The 21,039-nt window shown below is 43.3% G+C and overlaps 1 protein-coding gene across 16 annotated transcripts in view; it reads left to right on the forward strand.

Moving 5' to 3' along the window:
* Nucleotides 1-1,629: 1,629 nt before the first annotated feature.
* SRPK2 (SRSF protein kinase 2) overlaps nt 1,630-21,039 on the forward strand; it is a 247,824-nt gene continuing 228,414 nt past the window's right edge. For 6 of the 16 annotated variants that reach the window (XM_027574823.2, XM_027574824.2, XM_027574827.2 and 3 more), the window contains exons 1-2: nt 8,479-8,620; nt 9,175-9,229. In XM_027574823.2, the coding sequence (XP_027430624.1) occupies nt 8,494-8,620; nt 9,175-9,229 (182 nt within the window). In that variant the 5' untranslated portion in view covers nt 8,479-8,493. Of the gene's footprint in view, nt 1,870-2,085; nt 2,161-8,350; nt 8,372-8,477; nt 8,621-8,952; nt 9,085-9,174; nt 9,230-21,039 lie in introns of those variants that run through there. The other 10 variants (XM_027574830.2, XM_027574839.2, XM_027574828.2 and 7 more) reach the window with 8 other exon arrangements.

The raw sequence follows: 21,039 nt of genomic DNA on the forward strand, positions 1-21,039 counted from the left end.
TCTCTCCGCCCCCTGACAAATAAATAATAAATAAATAAATAAATCTTTTAAAAAAGATTTTATTTTTAGGGGCACCTGGGTGGCTCAGTCAGTTAAGCATCTGACTCTTGATTTCAGCTGAGGTCATGATCTTGGGGTTGTGAGATTGAGTCCCAACTTGGGCTCTGTGCTGGGCATGGAGCCTGCTTAGGATTCTCTCTCCCTCTCCCTTTGTCCCTCCTCTGCCTTAGAAAATGAAAAAAAGATTCTATTTTTTTTAAAGATTTTATTTATTTATTTGAGACAGAGAGAATGAGAGAGAGAGAGAGAGAGAGAGAGCACATGAGAGGGGGGAGGGTCCGAGGGAGAAGCAGACTCCCCGCCGAGCAGGGAGCCCGATGCGGGACTCGATCCCGGGACTCCAGGATCATGACCTGAGCCGAAGGCAGTCGCTTAACCAACTGAGCCACCCAGGCGCCCAAAAAGATTCTATTTTTAGGTAGTCTCTATACCCAATATGGGGCTTGAACTCACAACCTCGAGATCAAGAGTCACATGCTCCACTGACTGAGCCAGCCAGGTACCCCGACTATAAAGCCATTTTTTTAAGCTTTATATATTTATTTTAGAGAGAGAGAGCACACAAGTGTGAGGGGCAGAGGGAGAGGGAGAAAGAATATTAAGCAGACTCCATGCTGAGCACAGAGCCCAATGCAGGGCTTGATCTTACAACCCTGAGATCATGATCTAAGCTGAAACCAAGAGTCTGACACTTAATTGAGGCACCCAGGTGCCCCTAGAAAGCTGTTTCTTAATGATAAAGTATATTTTATCTCCATACACAATGTCTCTATCTACCTGAAAGTTATAAATACACATTTTTGAACAACTGATTGTGAATTATGCTGGAACAGAATTCATGTTTAACTCTGAGAAAAATCATATTCAGTTTATTTTTACATTGGATTTTATGTTGGATTTTTAAATCAGTTACCATAAAATGGAAAACAAAATTCTTATACTCAGAGTTCATATATTTGAGAAACAAGTATTCTATCATGGCTCTATCCATGTCCAAATGCCTGAAAGAAATGGGGCCCATGATGCGAGAGTTCAGCATAGTTTACTATGGCCAGACCATTTAATTTGTTTAGATATATGCTGGCATGTTAGTCAATATTCTAAATCCCTACTACTAGAGCCCTGGGCAGATCTTTAGGAGCCATTTTTAACCTGGCTCCATAAGCCCTAGTTTATGTAAGAGTCTTATATACAGTAGGCATTTTATTTATAACACATCTATTCCTATTGTTGATTTTCCCTAGATAAGCTAGACTACATTCCCTTTTTTTTATTTAGTCTGAACATTGGACTGAAAATTCTCTTTCATTTCTACTGTTTAGACAATAGCCAAATGAGGGGTCTGTAAGGATTCTTGCTTGCAAATCAGAGGCACTAAAAGAAAGAAGGAATGACCCCTTGTGGTGGTTTAAAAAATATGTCCACATATTCTCTCTCACTCTTCCTTCAAGAAGTGGTTTCATGCCCCTCCTTTGAGCATGGGCTAGACTTGCGTCTCATGAATAGAATGTGGTGAAAATGATGGATTGTGACTTCTGAGGGTAGGTCACAAAAGGCAGTGAAGTTTCTTCCTTGCTCTCTGGGGGAGGCCAGACACCCAAGCAGCCCTATGGAAAGATCCAGGTTGAGGAAGTGAGACCTCCTTGCAAGAGCCAGTGAGAATCTGAGGGCTCCTGCTAACAGCCATGTGAGTGAGCCATCTTGGTAACAGATCTTTCAGCCTTCCTCAAGCCTCCAGATGACTGCAGCCCCAGGTGACAACTTCACTCTCCAGCCAAACAGCTCCCGAAGTCCTGGACCACAAAAATCGTGAGATAATAAATGTTTATTGTTTTAAGTTGCTAAATTTGGGAGAAATTTGTTTTGTAGCTATAGATTAGTAAGACATGTCTTGATGTGCATATACATAAGAACAGCTAATATTTATTGAACAATCAGATCCTTCTCTAAGCATCTTAGATGAAACAACTCATTGAATCACCACAAGATTATAAGGTAGTTAATATTACTATCCTCATTTTGCAGAGCAGGGGAAACTGAGGCACAGAGAAACTGAGTAACATGCCCAAGTTACCCAGCCCGAGGTGTACCTAGTAAATGGTAAGACTAGGATTTAAATTCTGCCAGTCTGGGTCTACTACACTGTGCACTAACTTCTGGGTGAAATTGCTGCTTTAATGGTACTAATGCCACTGAGAAATATGCTGTAATAATAAGAGACAAGCTTAAGCTTCATAATAGAAGGTATAAATTAGATCTAAAGAAACTTTCCTAGAAATGTCAAAGCATTGGAGAACCTTTAGAAAGAGGCTGGGTTCTCATCCACTAAAGGCCCAAAGGTGGGTTGTATGACCTCTCAAGTCTGTTTCCAATTCTATGACATACTAAAATATACCTTCTGAGATACAGCATGATTTAATAGCTCTACTTAGGAATATTAGTGTGTAATTGGGTTTACAGCATTCTGTAATTTTTACTTGTATTTAGTAAAAATTAATATATGTTCACCTTGAATTCTGTTGTGCTAGGTTGGGGAAAAATGCATCTATACTGCCCCTTTCACTTCTTTTGGACTGCTACAGAGAACAAAATATATGCAGTTCTAATACTTCTGCTCTTAATGATAATATTCTCAGAGTTAGATTTATTAGCAATAAATAATGGTAGAATAAAATAATTAAATTTATACTCAGGGTCATGAGTTTGAGCCCCATGTTGGGCATAGAGCTTTAAAAAAAAACTTAAAAAAATACTTATACTCTCGTTTCTTTTTTAAATTTCCTTTAAAATGTCATTTGAGATTATGCATCTCAAAGAAATTTTTCATTTTTATTTTAAAAAAATATTTTTTTCAGTAGGCTCCACACCCAGTATGGGGCTTGAACTCACAACTGACCCTGAGATTGAGTCGTGTGCTCTACCCACTGAACCAGCCACATGCCCTGAAATTTTTAATTTTAAAATTTTTTAAGATTTTATTTATTTATTTGACAGAGAGAGAGCACAAGCAGGGGGAGCAGCAGAGGGAGAGGGAGAAACAGACTCCCTGCTGAGCAAGGAGCCCGATGTGGGGGTCGATCCCAGGACTCTGGGATCATGACCCGAGCTGAAGGCAGACGCTTAACAACTGAGCCACCCGGGCGCCCCTAATTTTTAAATTTGCAGAGACTAGCTTTATAATTTATCATTCTTTCTGTAAGCACCTAATATAGTATGTGCAAATTTATTTATTGATAATTAAGTTGGTATATTTTAAATAAATTCAAAGCAATTCACAAATATTCTAGGTGGCAAATGTAGTTCTCTCCTAATTTATGGAAGTGAAAAGATTGACAAGATCACCTTAAGGTCTTTAATTGTTATCGTCTCAGTGAGACCTTTTTTTTTTTAAAGATTTTATTTATTTATTTGAGAACGGGCAAGCACAAGCAGGGGGAGGGACAGAGGGAGAGGGGGTGGGACAAGCAGACTCCCTGCTCAGCGGGGAGCCCAACTCCGGGCTTGATTCCAGGACCCCGAGATCATGACTTGAGCCAAAGGCAGACGCTTAACTGACTGAGCCACCCAGGTGCCCCTCAGTGAGACCTTTCTTTAACACCTCCCCAGGGGTGCCTGGGTGGCTCAGTCAGTTAAGCGTCTGCCTTCGGCTCAGGTCATGATCCCGGGGTCCTGGGATCGAGTCCCCACATTGGGCTCCTTGCTCAGCAGGGACTCTGCTTCTCCCTCTCCTGCTCCCCATGCTTGTGGTCTCTCTCATTCTCTCTGTTGAATAAATAAGTAAATAAATAATAAAATCTTAAAAAGAAAACCCCAAAAAACTCTTGAAAAAAAATCACCTCCCCAAAAGTTTGGTATTTTTTTTTTGTTTTTCATTGTTTTTTCTTTTTATAGATGCTACTGCCATCTAGTAATTATAGTAATAATTCATCTATTTATTTTGTTTATTTTCTGCTTCTGGCAGTAGAATGTAAGCTCCACAAGGGAGGGAGATTTTTGTGTGCTTTGTTCAGTGCTGTAGACTCAATACATAGAATAATGCTACATTAATAGGTATTTGATAATTATTTGTTGAACAAATGAATGCAAAAGATCTAGCAGACAGATTGGGTCTGTGTCTCCCATCTAATGTTGTTGATAATTACTATGTATTGAATAGTTACTTATTTTATTTGATTGTCATATTGATCTAGGAGGATTGGTATTGATATTATTATCATTTTCCAGATGTTGTAATTAAGTAACTTGTCCACAGTTATGTAGAAATTAGTAGCAGAAATTGGTTACAATATTAAGTGAAAGAAGCCAGTCACAAAAGGCCACATATTGTATGATTTCATTTATATGATCTGTCCAGAACGGACAAGTCTATAGAGTCAGAAAGGAGATTAGTGGCTGCCCAGGGCTTGGGCAGGGAAGGTTGGGGGAAATGGGGAGTGACTACTAATGAGTATGGAGTTTCTTTTAGGGGTGACAAAAACATTTTAAAATTAGATTGTGGTGGTGGTTGCACAACCATGTGAACGTACTAAAAACCATTGAATTTTGCACTTTAAGTGGGTGAATTGTACGGGATGTGAATTAAATCTCAATAAAGCTGTTAAAAATAATAAAAGAAATTGGTTTCAAACTCACATTTCTTTGGCTTCAAAGCTTCTAATCACCTTCCAGAAGGAGCTAAGACTGGACACATTGCTGGTTTTGAGACCAGGTCAGGGAAAGTACAAAGTTTCCTGTAACATCTTGTGCCAGGAAGTAAAAAGATGCTCAAAAACTACTGAGGCATGTCCAAAGGACACTACCAATTGGAAGGGTCTTTCGTGGTCAAATATGGAACAATTCAAGATCAAAAATCAAAGTGACAGTAATTGCTGTCAATACTGATACCAAAAACAAAGGCAAAAAACAAGCTGAAAACAACCAAGGAGTGTGAGAAACGAAACATCTTCCTTATATAAGAATGTCACCTAATTAATACAGATGGAACAGATGGAATGATAGAATTATAGTGTCATTATTCTACAACCACTATAGTAATAATTGATTCAGACAAGCATCATCAATAGATGCTAACCCACAGAGTGAAAGATTCTTGGGGAAGGATATTCACAGAGTTTCAAAGTATTACCCCACAGGATTTTTTGTTTTTTTAAAATTGAGGTGAAATTCACATAACATGAAGTGAACAATTTTAGAGTGCACAATTCAGTGGCATTTATACATTCACAACTTTGTGCCAGTACCACCTCTTTCTGGCTCCAAAACATTTTCATCACTACAAAATAAAATTTTGTACCCATTAAGCTGTTGCTCATCATTTCCCCTCACCCCCAGCCACTGGCCACCACCATTCTGCTTTCTGGATTTGCTTATTCTAGATGTTTCATGTAAATGGAATCATACAATACAAAATAGACCTTTTGTATCTGGCTTCTTTCACGTGGCATAATGTCTTGAGGTTCATCCATATTGTAGTATGTATCATTCTTTTTCATTCTTTTCATGGGCTGAAAAATATTTCATTGTATGTGTATATCATAATTTGTTTATCCATTCATGTGTTGATGGATATTTGGGTTGTTTCTAACCTTTTGGCTACTGTGATTAGTACTGCTATACACATTTGTGTACAAGGAGTTGAGTACCGGGCGCCTGGGTGGCTCAGTTGGTTAAGCGACTGCCTTCAGCTCAGGTCATGATCCTGGAGTCCCAGGATCGAGTCCCGCATCAGGCTCCCTGCTTGGCGGGGAGTCTGCTTCTCCCTCTGACCCTATCCCCTCTGATGTGCTCTCTCTCTCTCATTCTCTCTCTCTCAAATAAATAAATAAAATCTTTAAAAAAAAAACAAAAGGAGTTGAGTACCTGTTTGCAATTATTTTGGATATATACCTAGGGGTGGAATTGCTGATAATTCTATGTTTAGCTTTTTGAGGAAGTGTGGGACTGTTTTCCACAGTTATTGCACCATTTTACATTCCCACAGCAATGTACAAGGATCCCAATATCTCTATATCCTTGCCAACACTTATTTTCCATTTATGTATTTATTTTTAAAGATTTATTTATTTGAGAGAGAGAGTCGGGGGAGGGGCAGAGAATCTCAAGGAGGCTCCCCACTCAGCGCAGAGCCCATGGGGCTCAATGTGGGGCTTGATGTGGGGCTTTACCTCAGGACTCATGAGTTCATGACCTAAGTTGAAACCAAGAGTCTGAAGCTTAACCAACTGAGCCACCCAGGAGCCCCTTATTTTCCATTTTAAAAAAAGGAATATAGTCATCCTAATAGGTGTGAAGGGGTATCTCAGTGTGAGTGTGTGTGTGCGCGCTTAAGATTTTATTTGAGAGAGCAAGAGAGCCCAGAGGGAGAGTGTGAGAGAGAAGCAGTCTGCCTGCTGAGCAGAGAGCCTGATGCGGGGCTCAACCCAGGACCCTGAGATCATGACATGAGCAAAGACAGACGCTTAACTGACTGAGCCACCCAGGTGCCCCTCATTGTGGTTTTGCTTTGCATTTCTCTAATGGTGTTGAGCATCTTTTCATGTACTTGTTGGCCATTTGTGTATCTCTGGAGAAACGTACATTCAAGTCCTTTATCCATTTTTTACATAGACTACTTTTTTTTTATTAAAGATTTTTATTTATTTATTTGAGAGAGAGAGAATGAGAGACAGAGAGCACGAGAGGGAAGAGGGTCAGAGGGAGAAGCAGACTCCCTGCTGAGCAGGGAGCCTGATGCGGGACTCGATCCCAGGACTCCAGGATCATGACCTGAGCTGAAGGCAGTCGCTTAACCAACTGAGCCACCCAGGCGCCCCCATAGACTACTTTTTTAAATAGAAAAGAAAAAAAAAAAGCTAGCTTTACCATAGAAAAATGATTAAATGTAACATGAATAATGGAACAAACTGACATCATTTCCCTTCTGTTGCAACATACTGAGATGGACACAATGTCATTCATACATTGTACCTGACAAAATTATTTAACTTGAATCTAACAGGGAACAGACAAATACAACCTGAGGAACATCCTGCAGAACAGTAGAATTTGGTTCTTCAAAAGAAGTCAGTGTTATAAAAGAAAAACAACAATCAGGGATTATTCGAGACTAAAGAAGTGTAAAAAAGACATGGCAATTAAATGTAATGCATGATTCTTGATTATATCCTGGATTGGAGAAAAGTCAGCTAAAAGGGATATTTTGAAAATTTGAATATGGCCTCTATATATTACAGATAATATATTAATATTAAATTTTCTTGGAATGATAATGGAATTCTGATTATGTAGAATGTCTTTGTTCTTAGATACTTATCGAAATGTTTTTTTAAAAGATTTTATTTATTTATTTGAGAGAGAAAATGAGAGATAGAGAGAGCAGAGGGCCAGAGGGAGTAGCAGACTCCCTGCCGAGCAGGGAGCCCAATGCGGGACTCGATCCTGGGACTCCAGGATCATGACCTGAGCTGAAGGCAGTCGCTTAACCAACTGAGCCACCCAGGTACCCTACTTATCAAAATGTTAAGGGTAAAGGGTAACAAGGCAAAAACTTCAGTGATTCAGCAAAAACAAAGAAAGTTCCATATGCACACATACACACAAGGAAAGCAAATGTGATGAAATGTTAACAATTGGTGAATATGGGTTAATATGGGTGTTACTTATATTTTTTCCCACAACTTTTCTGTAGGGTTATTTTTGAAAGTAAAAAGTTGAGAAAGTACTTAAGTATAGAGAACAACCTGATGGTTCCCAGAGGGGAAGTGGGTGGGGGTGGCTGAAGTAGGTGATGGGGATTAAGGAATGCACTCCAAGGAGGTGATTAAAATAAAAACTTAAAAAAAAAAAAAAGGTTGAGAAAGTAAAAGGTTCATCAAGTCTAAGCAGCCTTTGGGTTTAGCATCTTCAGAATAAGACTAGTTACTTTGATGAGTTAACAATTGTACAACCAAAGAGAGTAAATTGTCGGGGTGGCTATCTTTCCAAAACATTATAATTATTTAAACACCCGAAGGAATACTGCCGTTATCATTTTGTCCCACTATCAGCTTGATTCCCATCTTTATTAGGTAGCATGGTAGGTGGAAAGGGTTTGGAGACAGCTAGGCCTACATTTGGATTATCGCTGGGCAAACTGTTCAACTTCTTTAGGACTCAGTTTCCTCATTGTAAGACGTAGACAATAACTACTTGGTGGGATTGTTGTGTTAACTGTTAAGCACTTGGCGTTTACTAGTAGAGCTGGGCTTTAATTCAGCCAAAACCTCATCGTACTTTCCATGCCATTTGCACTGAACTCAAACAATCCTGCGGGGTAGGTAAAGGGTAGAGATGAGAGGACTTCTCCAAGGTCACACAGCTAGCGAAGGACCCAGGTTTCCCCGCTCTTGGTCCTGTGCCCTTCCCACACCCGCCGGAGAGGAGGAAGCGGCGCTCATGGGGATGCAAGGATGTAGAGGAGCAAAGGGGGGGAAGAGGCCGCGCGAAGAGAGGTGGTGTGAGACCCGCGGAGGCGCCGGCCAAGGAAGGGCGCACGGAGAGACGGGTGGCGCGATCGGTCGGGGTGCGTAGGGGAGAGGCTGTGGCTCGGGAGGGTCGCGCGGGCCGGGTGCCCGAGAGAGGCGGGAGGCCGGCCGCGGGGGCGCAAGAGGCGGAGGCCCCGGCCTCAGGCGGGGGCGAGGGACGCCGTGGGCGGGAGTGGCGGTGGTCGCGGGGAGTCACTTCTGCACAGGTGGGGCAGGTGCGTGGGTGCGGGGCGCGCGGAAAGGCTCGGCGCGGGGGTCCGGACCCCACCAGGCGGGTGGGGGCGGGGCGGGGGCGGGGCCGGCCGGGGGCGGGTCTCGCTGGGCCCCCCGCGGGAGCGGCGGCTGCAGCGGCGGCGCAGGCGCGGTTCCCGCCTCCTCCCGGCTGGCGGAGCGAGTGGAGGTTGCAGCCCGGCTCGGCTCGCCTCGGCTCCCGCGTCGCCGCTGCCGCCGCCGCGAAGCCCCCCGCCCCCCTTCTGCCGCGTCGGGATGAGCTCCCGGAAAGGTGAGTGGCCCGCGGCGTCTCTTCCTCCCCGCCACGCGGCCCCGCAGGCCGGCCGGCCCGACCGTTAATGTGTATCTTCTCTTTCCCTAGTGCTGGCCATTCAGGCCCGAAAGCGGAGGCCGAAAAGAGAGAAACACCCGAAAAAGTGAGTCCACGCCGCGCTAGCCTCGGGGTCCGTGCCCCCGCCCGGTCGAGGGCAGCCCGCGACCACGCAGGGGAAAGTTGCCCGGATCCCCAGGGCCGGCGGGCTGATCCCCCGGGACACCGGCGCTTGCCTCCTGCGCGCCCCGGCGGGCGGCCCTGGGGGAGGGGCGGGCGGGGGAGGGGCGCGTGCGAGCCCGCGGCTGGCCCGCAGAGCATCCCCTGACCCGCCGGGCCCGGGGCGGCCGCGGCCGTGGGCGGGGGGAGGGGGGCGGCGGCCGGGCGCGGAGGCGCCGGGCGTGCGCACCCTCCCTGCGCGCAGCGCTGGCCCGGGGGTCGCGGGCCCTTCCCGGGAGGGGCGCTGGCGTCCGCCGCCCCGGCCCGGCCGCGTCGCGTGCGGCCGTGAGGCTGCTGCGTGGCTCGCACCTGGGCACGGGGGCCCCAGAGGAAGAGGAGCCGAGTGTGCCAGAAAGTGAGTGTGTGTGTGTGTGTGTGTGTGTGTGTGTGTGTGTGTGTGTGTGTGTGTGTGGCCTTCTCTTCCTCCCCGGCCCCCGCCTCTCGGCGTTTTCTGCTGAAAACCCGAGCCGGTTGTCAAGTGGTTTGCCTCGGGCGTGTTCCTGGCGCGAGTTCAGCGCCGAGACCTGTGCGTTTCGGGGCTCGGGTTTTTATTCGAAACTTTCTGCTCGGGCCGAGCGTCACTTTGCTGCGCGGCGGCTGCGCCCGGGTCGCGGGCTGCGCGGGACCGGTGGGCGTGTGCGCGGGCGGTCCCCGGCGCGGCTCGGCAGCTCTCATTGTGACGGGGAGTTGATGAATAGGGTGGTGATATTTAAAACGTGCCAGCCGCCGGCCACCTCCAGCCTGGCCGCGGACCGGAGTGGGAGCGGCCGGCGCCCGAGAAGCCTTTCCTGGAGAGCTGCTGAGAGACCGCAGAGCGCCGCCGTGTCGCTCCTTCTCTCTTAATTTTAAAAAAGCTAACTAGCGTTCAACGTCTTTACTCCTAGATTTGTGGCTTCACTCTTCCTTTTGAGCAAGAGATACTCGGTGGTGTTTTTGGTCTTACAGGGAATGGCAGTGCGTGATCTTGAAAATCACGAAGCATTTCTTGTTTTGTTTCTTTTGGGGGACTACCCTGCCCCGTTCCTAGGCTTTTCCCCTTCCTGTCCGCCTGGGTCTCTGCCTGCCTGGTGAATTTCATGCTCTCTATGAAAACTACCTGAGGCATTACTAACGTGGTGATGTATCACGACAGGATTTTTGTTCACTCAAGATGGACTGTAACTTGGAAGTATTTTCAGGGTCTCTCAAAATGGGGTTCTCGATAAAATAACGCCTTTCTTAAAAAATTATTATGACGGAAAATACTTACTAAGGACTTGAGGAACTGGTACGTAAAAATCTGATTTGGGATTCTTAAGACATTAAAACGGAATGGACATGGTACTTTGAGATGCTTTAGAAAATTAATGCTGGCTTTCAAGTCAGGGCCTTAAATTTGGGATTTCCTTTGAACGTTGGGAGATTAAGCCCATCAGTAAGGAGAACTATAACGTTTAGGATCCTGAGTATTGGGTTTTAAAAACAACTTTAAATTTAAAGCATTTATTTTCACATAGTGCATTATGTTTAGAAATGTAAAAATGAATTGAAAAAAGCATGTCCCAGTTTTGGGAATGGCTCTGTGTGTGTATGTGTACACTTATGTATAATATGTATGTGTGTAATGTGTAGACATACATGTAGAAAAGCACTTTGAGTTAACTAAGTCAACATGTGTTTCATATTTTCATATTTCAGGGTATGACTTTCCTAATGGCCAAGAGCCTTTTTTGGTGTACTGCAGTTTGGATTTATGTGGTATGTTTATAAAGAATTAGTGTATATCCATAATACCAGTTTTTACTCTCACAGATTAACTTGCCAGATTCTTCCATTGTCTATTGTATTTATGTGATAAGATTGGAAAGAAAAGCCCCCAGGCAATGGCTAAGTAAATTGGTTGGTCTGCAAGGTAATTAACAAGAGGAGACCAGTCCAATTACATAACTGATAAATGCAATGCCATTTTTTGCTTAATTCTTTGAATTAAGACATTATTTTATTTTTATTTTTTAAGTTTTTTTTAAAGATTCTATTTATTTATTCATGAGAGAGAGAGAGGCAGAGGCAGAGGGAGAAGCAGGCTCCCCGCGGAGCAGGGAGCTCTATGCGGGACTCCATCCCAGCACCCTGGGATCATGACCTGAGTCGAAGGCAGACGCTTAACCGACAGAGCCACCCAGGAGTCCCAAGACATTATTTTAAAGGAATGCTCCATATGATTTATTTATTCATGTATTCAACAAGTATTTGCATGCCTTTCCTTGGAGATGGTGATAGAGCTTTAAACAAGACAAAGCTCCTCGTGAACGTTACATTCTGTGGGTATTGGGGGAGAACCTCAAAGAAGAAGACAAATCAGGATGGCCGTTTCAGATAGTGCTGTGAGGTAGGGACATTAAGATGGGGTGCCTTAAGTAATAGTGATAGATGACATTTAGCTTTACTGCCTCTTACCCCTTGTGACAACACTGAGGTAGGCACTGTTGTTAATCACCATTTTACAGAAGGGCAAGCAACATGTCTGGCTGCAAAGTTGACTATAGGCAGCCTGGGACTAGAGTCCACTCTCAGCTCTCTGAGGAGGTGACATTTGAACAGAAACTAGAATGAGGGGAGGAGGAGATGGGAGTGTGGCAGAGGACTCGGGGAGGAATGGGCTAAGAATGTTGGAGGACCCCAAAGGTTAGGATGACGGGAGTGCTTCGGGAGATGACGATGACAGGGGAGGATGAGAGTGGGTAGGGCCCTGCCCTGTAGGCCGTCGGGAGGCTTACCGATGGGAGTGACAGGATCAGTGCCTGTTTTAAAAAGAGCACTGGCTGTTGGTGGAGAATAATGGATTGTCAAGGGTAGGCGAGAGGTAGAGGCTGGGAGCTGGCCTTCTGTCTGTGAGGGAAACCATGGTGACTTGCTTGGTTCAGGGTGCAAGCAGCGGTGCTAGAGAGAAGTGGTGGAAGGGCCTTCTGGAGACGGCTGGTCTGAGGAGAAGTCCTTGTTTTACAGGCAGCCCTGACAGAGGTGATGGTCACACAGTTAGCTGTGTTTGCACCAGAATTCAGGTCTCCTGATGCCCAGTGTTTTTCCTTTTTGATTAATTCTCCAGAGGAAGAAAAGGAGTAATAGATCTAATTTTAAACCGTATAAATATAATGACTGGCAAACCTAATTATGTGACAACATGGGCCTGGCTTGATGTAATAGGATCTACTTTTGTCATTATCTACTTGTATACGCAAGCTGGCTCTTCATTCATTTTCATTCACTGAGCTTTTATGAATTGAGGCAGTTCCTGTAGGCTACTTTTTTAGTACGCTGGAATTTGTAGTTGTCAGGAATAGCATTAAGATTTCTCTATTTAGCTGAGTCAAAATTTTAATCTCATCAGACTGTTCCAGTGAGTTTAGTTTGCTAATTATTAATTGACCTGCTTTGTGTGTAACAGGCAGCAGGGAAGGACTACAGTGTCAATTTGATCATGAATTTCAAAAATTAGCTAAATCATATGGCTTGGGATAGTGTTGCTTTGGGGCATGAGTGAATGAATGTATGAATAGTATTTTTTAAGGATCTTTATTTTTTTTTAATGCATGTAACTTTTCCATTAGGACATAATATCTTTTAAAGTGTATAATTTGCTGCTTTTTGGTATATTTACAACACTGTGGAACCATCACAGTGATTAATTCCAGAACATTTGCATCCTCCCCCCCCCCCCCCCCCGCAAATAAACCCCATACTTTTTAGCACTCATGCCTCATTCTCCCCTGCTCCTAATTTATTTTCTGTCTCTACGAACTTACCTGTTCTGGGTATTTCATATAAGTCGTGTCATACAATATATTAGTCTCGGGTCTGATTTCTTTCACTTAGCATAGTGCTTTCAACGTTCATCCATGTTGAGGCATGTATTAGTACTTCATATTTTTGTAGTGCCAGAAATGTTGCATTGTATTGATATGCCATGTTTTATTTATCCATTCATCCATTGATGGACATTCAGGTTCTTTGCACTTTTTGACTATAAATTATTATAGTCAAATTATTTTTAAAAATATTTAATTTAGAGAGAGAGAGCTTGTGAGCAGGGATAGGGGCAGAGGGAAAGGGAGATAATCTTGAGCAGACTTCTGTGCTGAGCATGAAGCCCCCTTGTGGGGCTTGATCTGATTCTGAGATCACAACCTGTGCCAAAACCAAGAGTTGGACCCCCATCTAACTGTGTGCCCCAAGTGCCCCCAACTCCTCTTTTTTTTTTAATTAAAACTTTTCATTTTGAAATCATATGACTCATAAGAAGTTGCAAAAATGGTACAGAGTTCCCCGTGTACCCTTTATCCAGCTTCCCCCCAGTGGTGATATCTCACATAACCCTAGAACATTTTCAAAACCAGGGAGTTGACATTGCCACCATGATGCTATTAACTGGTGTAGATCACTCTGTAGATTAGTCATCACCAGGATTAGGATGCAGAACTGCTTCATCACCACAGAGAAACTTCTCTTGTTACCCTTTAAGAGTCAGACCCTGCCCTCAGCCCTAACTCTTGGCAGGCACTGATCTGTTCTCCATCACTGATTTCGCCACTTTGAGACTGTTACATAAGCGGAGTTATACAGTATGTAACTGTTTGAGATTCTCTTTTTTCACTCAGCACAGTGCCCTTGAGACTCATCCATGTTGTTGGGTGTATCAGTAGATCATTCCTTTTTACTGCTTAATAGTGTTTCATGGTGTGAATGTACCACGGTTTATCCATTGACCTGTTGAAGGACATTTGGATAGTTTCCAGTTTTTTTTTTTTTTAGATTTTATTTATCTATTTGACAGAGACACAGCAAGAGAGGGAACACAAGCAGGGGGAGTGGGAAAGGGAGAAGCAGGCTTCCCGCAGAGCAGGGAGCCCGATGCGGGGCTCGATTCCAGGACCCTGGGATCATGACCTGAGCTGAAGGCAGACGCTTAATCACTGAGCCGCCCAGGCACCCCTAGTATTCTTACAGATAAAGCTGCTGACCATTTGTTTGCAGATTTTTATGTGAACGTGTTTCTATTCTGTAGGATAAATACCCAAGAGAATGATTGCTGGAGGACTTAGGTTTGTACTTTGACTTTCTAGCAAGTTAGCAACTTGGTCTCTTGATGTGTTTTTTTCCCGCTCTCTGTCTGTCTCTCCGTCTGTACGGTGTCTGTGATCTGTGTGTATGCTTTTGGTGATGGGATTCTGTGCTGGATCCTTTGGGCTTTTGACTTTTCTGTTGATGGGTGGATCCTGTAGTTTATTGCTTGTCTGTGTTCTGTAGTCTGGGTTCTGACTGGTATAGAAAATGATAGGCACAGGATTGGTGGCGTTGGGTCGGTAAATCACAGGTGAGACAATTTAGGAATGCTGTCATGCAAGTTGATCTCTTTATTGGGTAAGCCTCAACCCTTTCCTGTAGTATAAACTCCAGCTCACAAACCCATGACCTTGGAATACCTCCCATGGAAGGTAATCACTTATTTTTGACTTCTTGTTAACACATTGTTTACTCAGCAAATATTTTTGCTTACTACAGTACAGTTCAGTAAACACGTATGAAGCAGATTCCCGGTGCTAGGCAGTGTGTTGTATGCTAGGAATATTAAGATAAAGCCCAGTTCTGACTGGCAAGTAGGAGAGCTGTCTGTGTCTCATGGTCAGTAGACCATTGTGGGACCCTGTGATAAGCACTGTGATTTAGGGGCAGTGGTGCTTTGATTGGTAAGGGAAGGCTTGAAGGAAAGACCTTGTTTAATTTTAGCACTACTCTTATTCTACTGAAATAGCTTTTTTTTTTTATGACTAGAAGTAAGTAATATGGTCTTGGTGGAAAATTCAGACAGTACAGAACAATTTAAAGAAATAAACATCAGTTGTAGGTCCACCAATTATTTTGGTGTATTATCCTTTTACTTGTGCATATTTTTTCTCCAGCTTTATTGAGATAGGATTGCCATATAATGTGTAAATTTAAGGTGTACAACATGCTGATTTAATGCCTGTGAAGTTGTGAAATGACTGGCACAGTAAGGTTAGTTAACATCTCCGTCCTCTTGCATAATGACCATTTGTGTGTGTGTGTGGTGGTAAGTTAAGCTCTACTCTCTTAACTTCAGGTATATAATACAGTAGTGTTAATTATAGTCTACTTGTGTATTTTTGTGTTAGTTTTTTTAAAAATTGAATTATAGGGTATGTATGTGTATAGTAACGTGCAGTAATTCTAAGTGTATAGTTTGATGATTTTTACATGTATTCATACCCTTATAACCACCACCCCGATCAAGATACAGACCCTTCCAGTACCTCCCTCATAAGGTTGGTTCCTCAAGCCTCTCCCCAGTCTATGCCCTGCCACCCAGAGGTAGCCATTTTGCTCATATCTGTCATTACTGATTACCTGCCTGTTCTTGAACTTCATATAGAGTATACTCTGGTGTTTGTGTTCTTCATATTGAATGTACTTTTTGTGTCTCACAGATCCGAGAGATTTGTCCATGTTGTTGCAGGTACCAGTAGTTCACTGTTAACTGCTCTGTACTATTCCATTGAGTGAATATACCACAATTTAATTGTCTATTCTGTTGATGAGGATTTTTTTTTCAGTTTTTGGTCATTGTGAATAAAAAGTATTCTGAATAATTTTGCATTATGAATAAACATTCTTTTTTATTTCTATTTTTTATTTTTAAAGGTTTTATTTATTTATTAGAGAGAGAGAGGGAACACAAGCAGGGGGAGTGGGAGAGGGAGAGGCAGGATCCCCGCGGAGCAGGGAGCCCAATGCGGGGCTCGATCCCAGGACCTAGAGATCATGACCTGAGCCGAAGGCAGATGCTTAATGACTGAGCCACCCAGGTGCCCCTAAACATTCTTTTTTAAAGAAGTGCTCACTACCATACAGTTTATAACTGATGGTAGTATTTTTTTAAAGATTTATTTATTTGGGGGAGAGAGAGTGAGCTGGGGGAGGGGCAGAGGCAGAGGGAGAGAGAAAATCTTCAAGCAGACTCCCTGCTGAGTGTGGACCCTCATGAGGGGGGTGGTGGTGGAGGTTCCATCCCATGACCCTGAGATCATGACCTGAGCCAAAACCAAGAGTTGGACGGTCAGCCGCCTGAGCCAGGCAGCTATAAACATTCTTTTTTTTTTTTTTTTAAAGATTTTATTTATTTGACAGAGAGAGACACAGCGAGAGAGGGAACGCAAGCAGAGGGAGTGGGAGAGGGAGAAGCAGGCCTCCCGTTGAGCAGGGATCCCGATGCGGGGCTCGATACCAGGACCCTGGGTTCGTGACCTGAGCCGAAGGCAGACGCTTAACGACTGAGCCACCCAGGCGCCCCAGCTATAAACATTCCTGTGCATGTTCTTTTGTGGACATTTGCATTCATTTCTCTTGGAGATAAGCCCTTGCAGTGGAATTGCTAGGTTACAGAATAGGTGTATACTTAGTGTTAGTAGTAAGGGCAAAGATATTTTTCCCCCAGCTTTATTATGAAATAGTTTTGATTGAACTACTTTACTCTCACACCAGCAGTGTATGATAGTTTCGGTTGCTTTACACCTTTGCCACACTTGATAGAGTCATTCTTTTTAATTGTGTCTATTCTGGGTATATATCGATACCTCATTTTGGTTCTGTTTTGCATTTTTCTGAGTGATGATGGCGTTGAACATCTCTTCATAATGTTTATTGGTCATTTGAATTTCCTATTTTGTGAAGTGCTTGTTTTGTCTTTTGCCCTTTTAAAAAAATACTGGGTTGTAAGTCTTTTTTTCTTGTAGAAAATTATGATACTTTAATTGAGATATAATTTACCATATAAAATATATAAAATATTTTTATAAAATAAAAAATATAAAATACCATAAAAGTCATCTGCTTAAAGTGTACAATTAAGTAGTTTTTAGTAGATTCAGAGTTATGTTAAACTGATTCTTTTTTTAAAAGATTTTATTTATTTATTTAATTGACAGAGAGAGAGTGAGAGAGGGAACACAAGCAGGGGGAGTGGGAGAGGGAGAAGCAGGCTTCCGGCTGAGCAGGGACCCCGAAGCGGCGCTCGATCCTAGGACGCTGGGATCATGACCTGAGCTGAAGGCAGACGCCTAAGCACTGAGCCACCCAGGTGCCCCTGGTAAACTGATTCTTGAAGAGCCAATAGCAGTTTGCCAAGTAAGTAAGAGGGGGCAGGGTGAGGGCCTTCCAGGCAGAAGCAGTATTGCAGCTGGTATAAACATGTGGAGGTGTAAATGGCGTGCTTGTATTTCTGGAATGTCAAGCAGGTAGGAAAGGCTGGGGTGCAGGGTGTGGTGACCAATGAGTGGAGCTCATCTGTCTGAGGAACTTGACAAGGGACTGGGGAGCTGTTAGGAGGCACAGGTTGAGATTTTTAGAAAGATTACTCTAGCTACTGTGTGGAGAATGCCTTAGAGGCCAGGAGATCTATTAGGAGGCTCTTGGAGGAGGCTTCAGGAGACGGATGGGTATTAAGGAAGCAGTAGAATTCATTGAAGTTAGTGTCCAATTTAATGTGGGAGGTAGGTGGGAAGGGTCTAGGATGAATCCCAAGTTTCTGAATTAGCAAAATTTGTGGATGGTGTTGTCATTCCTCAAGATAGGGTATGCAGAGCCAGTTTGGGAAAAGCTGATGATGGCTCTGGTTAGGCTGTTAGAGGTGTCTGGGTGAGTCCAGTTAAAGATACTAGTCAGTGTTTGCACCTAGAGCACTGGGAAGAGCTGTGGTTAGGAGATGTGAATTGGGAGTTAGGAATAGCTGTTGGCATAGCTGTGGGTGGCTCCTGGTTGAAGGTGCTGAGTGTGAACAGAAGAAAGCCACAGGTGGGGTTGTGGTAAAGGAGGAGCCAGAGAGGAGAACCAGGAGAAAGGTGATTGATGGAGACCAGAGTCACGGTCTGCGAAAAAGCTCAAGAGGTGAGCCCCAGTCTTGGCCTTTGATTTTGGCAGTTAGGGAGTCATTAGAGACTAGTGCTTTTAGACCAGTGGATTTGCTTGAGTGAATGGGATGACAGGACGTTGGAGTCTTTTTTTTTCTTTTTAAAAGATTAGTCCTTGGAACATGTGGGTGGTACAGTCAGTTCAATGCGGGACTCTTGGTTTTGGCTCAGGTCGTGATCTCAGGGTCATGAGATTGAGCCCCGCCTGAGGCTTAAGACTCTCCCTCTCTTTCTGCTCCCCCCCACTTCAAATAAATAGATAAATCTTAAAGAAAAAAATTACTCCTTGAGTAACCTTTCTTTGTGTAAAGGAGAAAAGGTAGAGGGAGTGGTTCTTGAGAAGTGGGACATCCCCCCCCGCCCCCCCACCCCCCATGTAAGCAGATGGTAAGGAGTCAGTAGAAAGGGAGAGGTTGAAAATACTGGCAGGGGGGATTTTGGAGCAGAAACCCTGAATTGACAGGAAGGGGTAGGATCAGAGACAGGTTTGCTTTGGACATGAGGACGGTGACTTTCCCTGAGATGAGGAAGGCTATAGGTTGCATGAAAAACATGTTCCCAGACCTTGCTGGAATGTTACATAATACACTGTATAGGTACTGTATTATCTTTGGAAAATTAAAAACTGGAGTGGAGTAACATCTGGCGCCTAGGGTTGTGGACCTGTGGTAAGTGCAGGGAAGGGTTGGCTGTTAGTAGGCTTCTGGTGTTAACGCTCCCCTCTTTTTTCCTCAGTGACGTATCCAGCAGTCCCGACTGGGTTGCATTTCCACGTACTGAGTACTTTCACTTCTCTGTCTGCTGTAGTTCCATATTGGTTTTTATTTTATTTTATTTTATTTATTTATTTGACATAGAGAGGGAGAGAGACAGAGTGAGCACAAGCAGGAGGAGTGGCAGGCAGAGGCAGAGGGAGAAGCAGGCTCCCCACAGAGAAGGGGGAGCCCGATGCGGGACTCGATCCCGGGACTCCGGGATCATGACCTGAGCCGAAGGCAGTGGCTTAACCAACTGAGCCACCCAGGCGCCCTCCATATTGTTTTAATTGCTGTTGTTTGGAATACATTTTACAGTTTTTTGGTAGGCTGGAAGCTCTCCTCCATCTCCCATAAACACCTTGTTACTCTTGTTTTCAGAATTTTTGGGGCAATTCTTGCATATGTATTCATTGAGATCATAATTCTAAGTCCCTCCCCCAGTTTGCTTTTGCTGTTTGGTTTGAGGTAATTGAATTTGTAGATTAATTTAGGGAGACCTGACAAGTCTTGAATTAGAAACACATTTTAAAAAGTGACTTTATTTATTTATTTTTTTAAAGATTTTATTAGAGAGAGAGAGAGCACAAGCAAGGGGAGTGGGAGAGGGAGAAGCAGGCTCCCCGCTGAGCAGGGAGCCTGATGCAGGACTTGATCCTAGGACCCTGGGATGGTGATGTGATCCGAAGGCAGACGGGTAACTGACAGAGCCATCCAGACACCCCTATTTTTGATTTTTTTTTTTAAGTAAGCTTTGTGCTCAGCTTGGCACTTAAACTCACAACCCGAGATCAAAAGTCACATTCTCTACCAACACCCCTAAAAAAGTGACTTTAAAAATATTATGTACCATATCTGGAAGCTATAGAAATACATAAAGAAGAAAACAAAAATGACTCATTGTCACCATCCAGCAAGATATGCACTGATAGGATTTTGTTAATATTTTTATATATTTCCTTCTAGGCTTTTTTTCTATTCTTGTGGTGTTTTTTTTTTTTAAATTTACTTAGTCATTGCATATATGATTTTGTATTCTTTCCTTAACATTTTGTCATGAACATCTTTAATGTCTTTAAAAACTTTTTACAACCAATTATTGACTGTGTAACATTATAAACTATTTAATTTGCTTAAACATTTTTCTATCCTAGACAAATGTTTCCTGTTTTTAGGCATAGTATTTCAGTGAATACCTTTGTCTGCATTTCACATTTTTTAGATTATGTAGAGTCTTAGACTGGAAAAATTGAATCAAGGCAGTGAACTTTTTAAGCCGAATTTTGGAAGGCTCTTGTGAAGAAGAGTCAACAGGACTAGAGCTAGCCAGAACATGAAGAAAAGCAATAAAAAAATGACAGCATTAGTTTGAAAATGTTACACTTAAGGAAGAATAAGACAGTTGGGAGGACTTGTTTGGAGATGGGAAAAAGATTTTATTTTAGGCACATGGAATCTGAAGTAGCACATGGCCAAAAGGAGGTGCATTGTAGGGAGTTGGTGCCCAGCTGGGAGGCTGGAACTTAGAATACGCATTGGGGTTGGTTAGGACAGCAAGGTCAGCTTCCTGATGGAGGAAGGCTGGGGCCTCAGACTGCGGGAATGCTTGTTGGGCAAAATGAAGGAAAGAAGCTGAAGATCAGAGTAAAGAGGACAAATAAATGGGCCAGAGAAGTCCAAGGAGAATGAGATTTGAGAAAAGTTCATTAGATTTATTCATTTAGTTCATCATTGATGGCTTTCATATTTCAAGAATTAGTGTTCTTCTGTCTATCTGTCTTGACAATTTATGAAGAATTTACCTGTCATGGTCTTGTCTCATCATCTGATAAAGTCAGATAGTGTTATTTGTGTTGATGGCTAAGGATTAAAGAGATTTTTGTCTTGCTCTCTTTGTGTTAAAGATTTCATAGGACCCCCAGATTTTTGACACCAAATCTTGTGTTCTATTTCCAAAAAAAAAACCAAAAACCAAAAAACAA

This window comes from Zalophus californianus, chromosome 12 (genome assembly GCF_009762305.2).
Source record: "Zalophus californianus isolate mZalCal1 chromosome 12, mZalCal1.pri.v2, whole genome shotgun sequence".
In the NCBI taxonomy this organism is placed as follows: Eukaryota; Metazoa; Chordata; class Mammalia; order Carnivora; family Otariidae; genus Zalophus; species Zalophus californianus.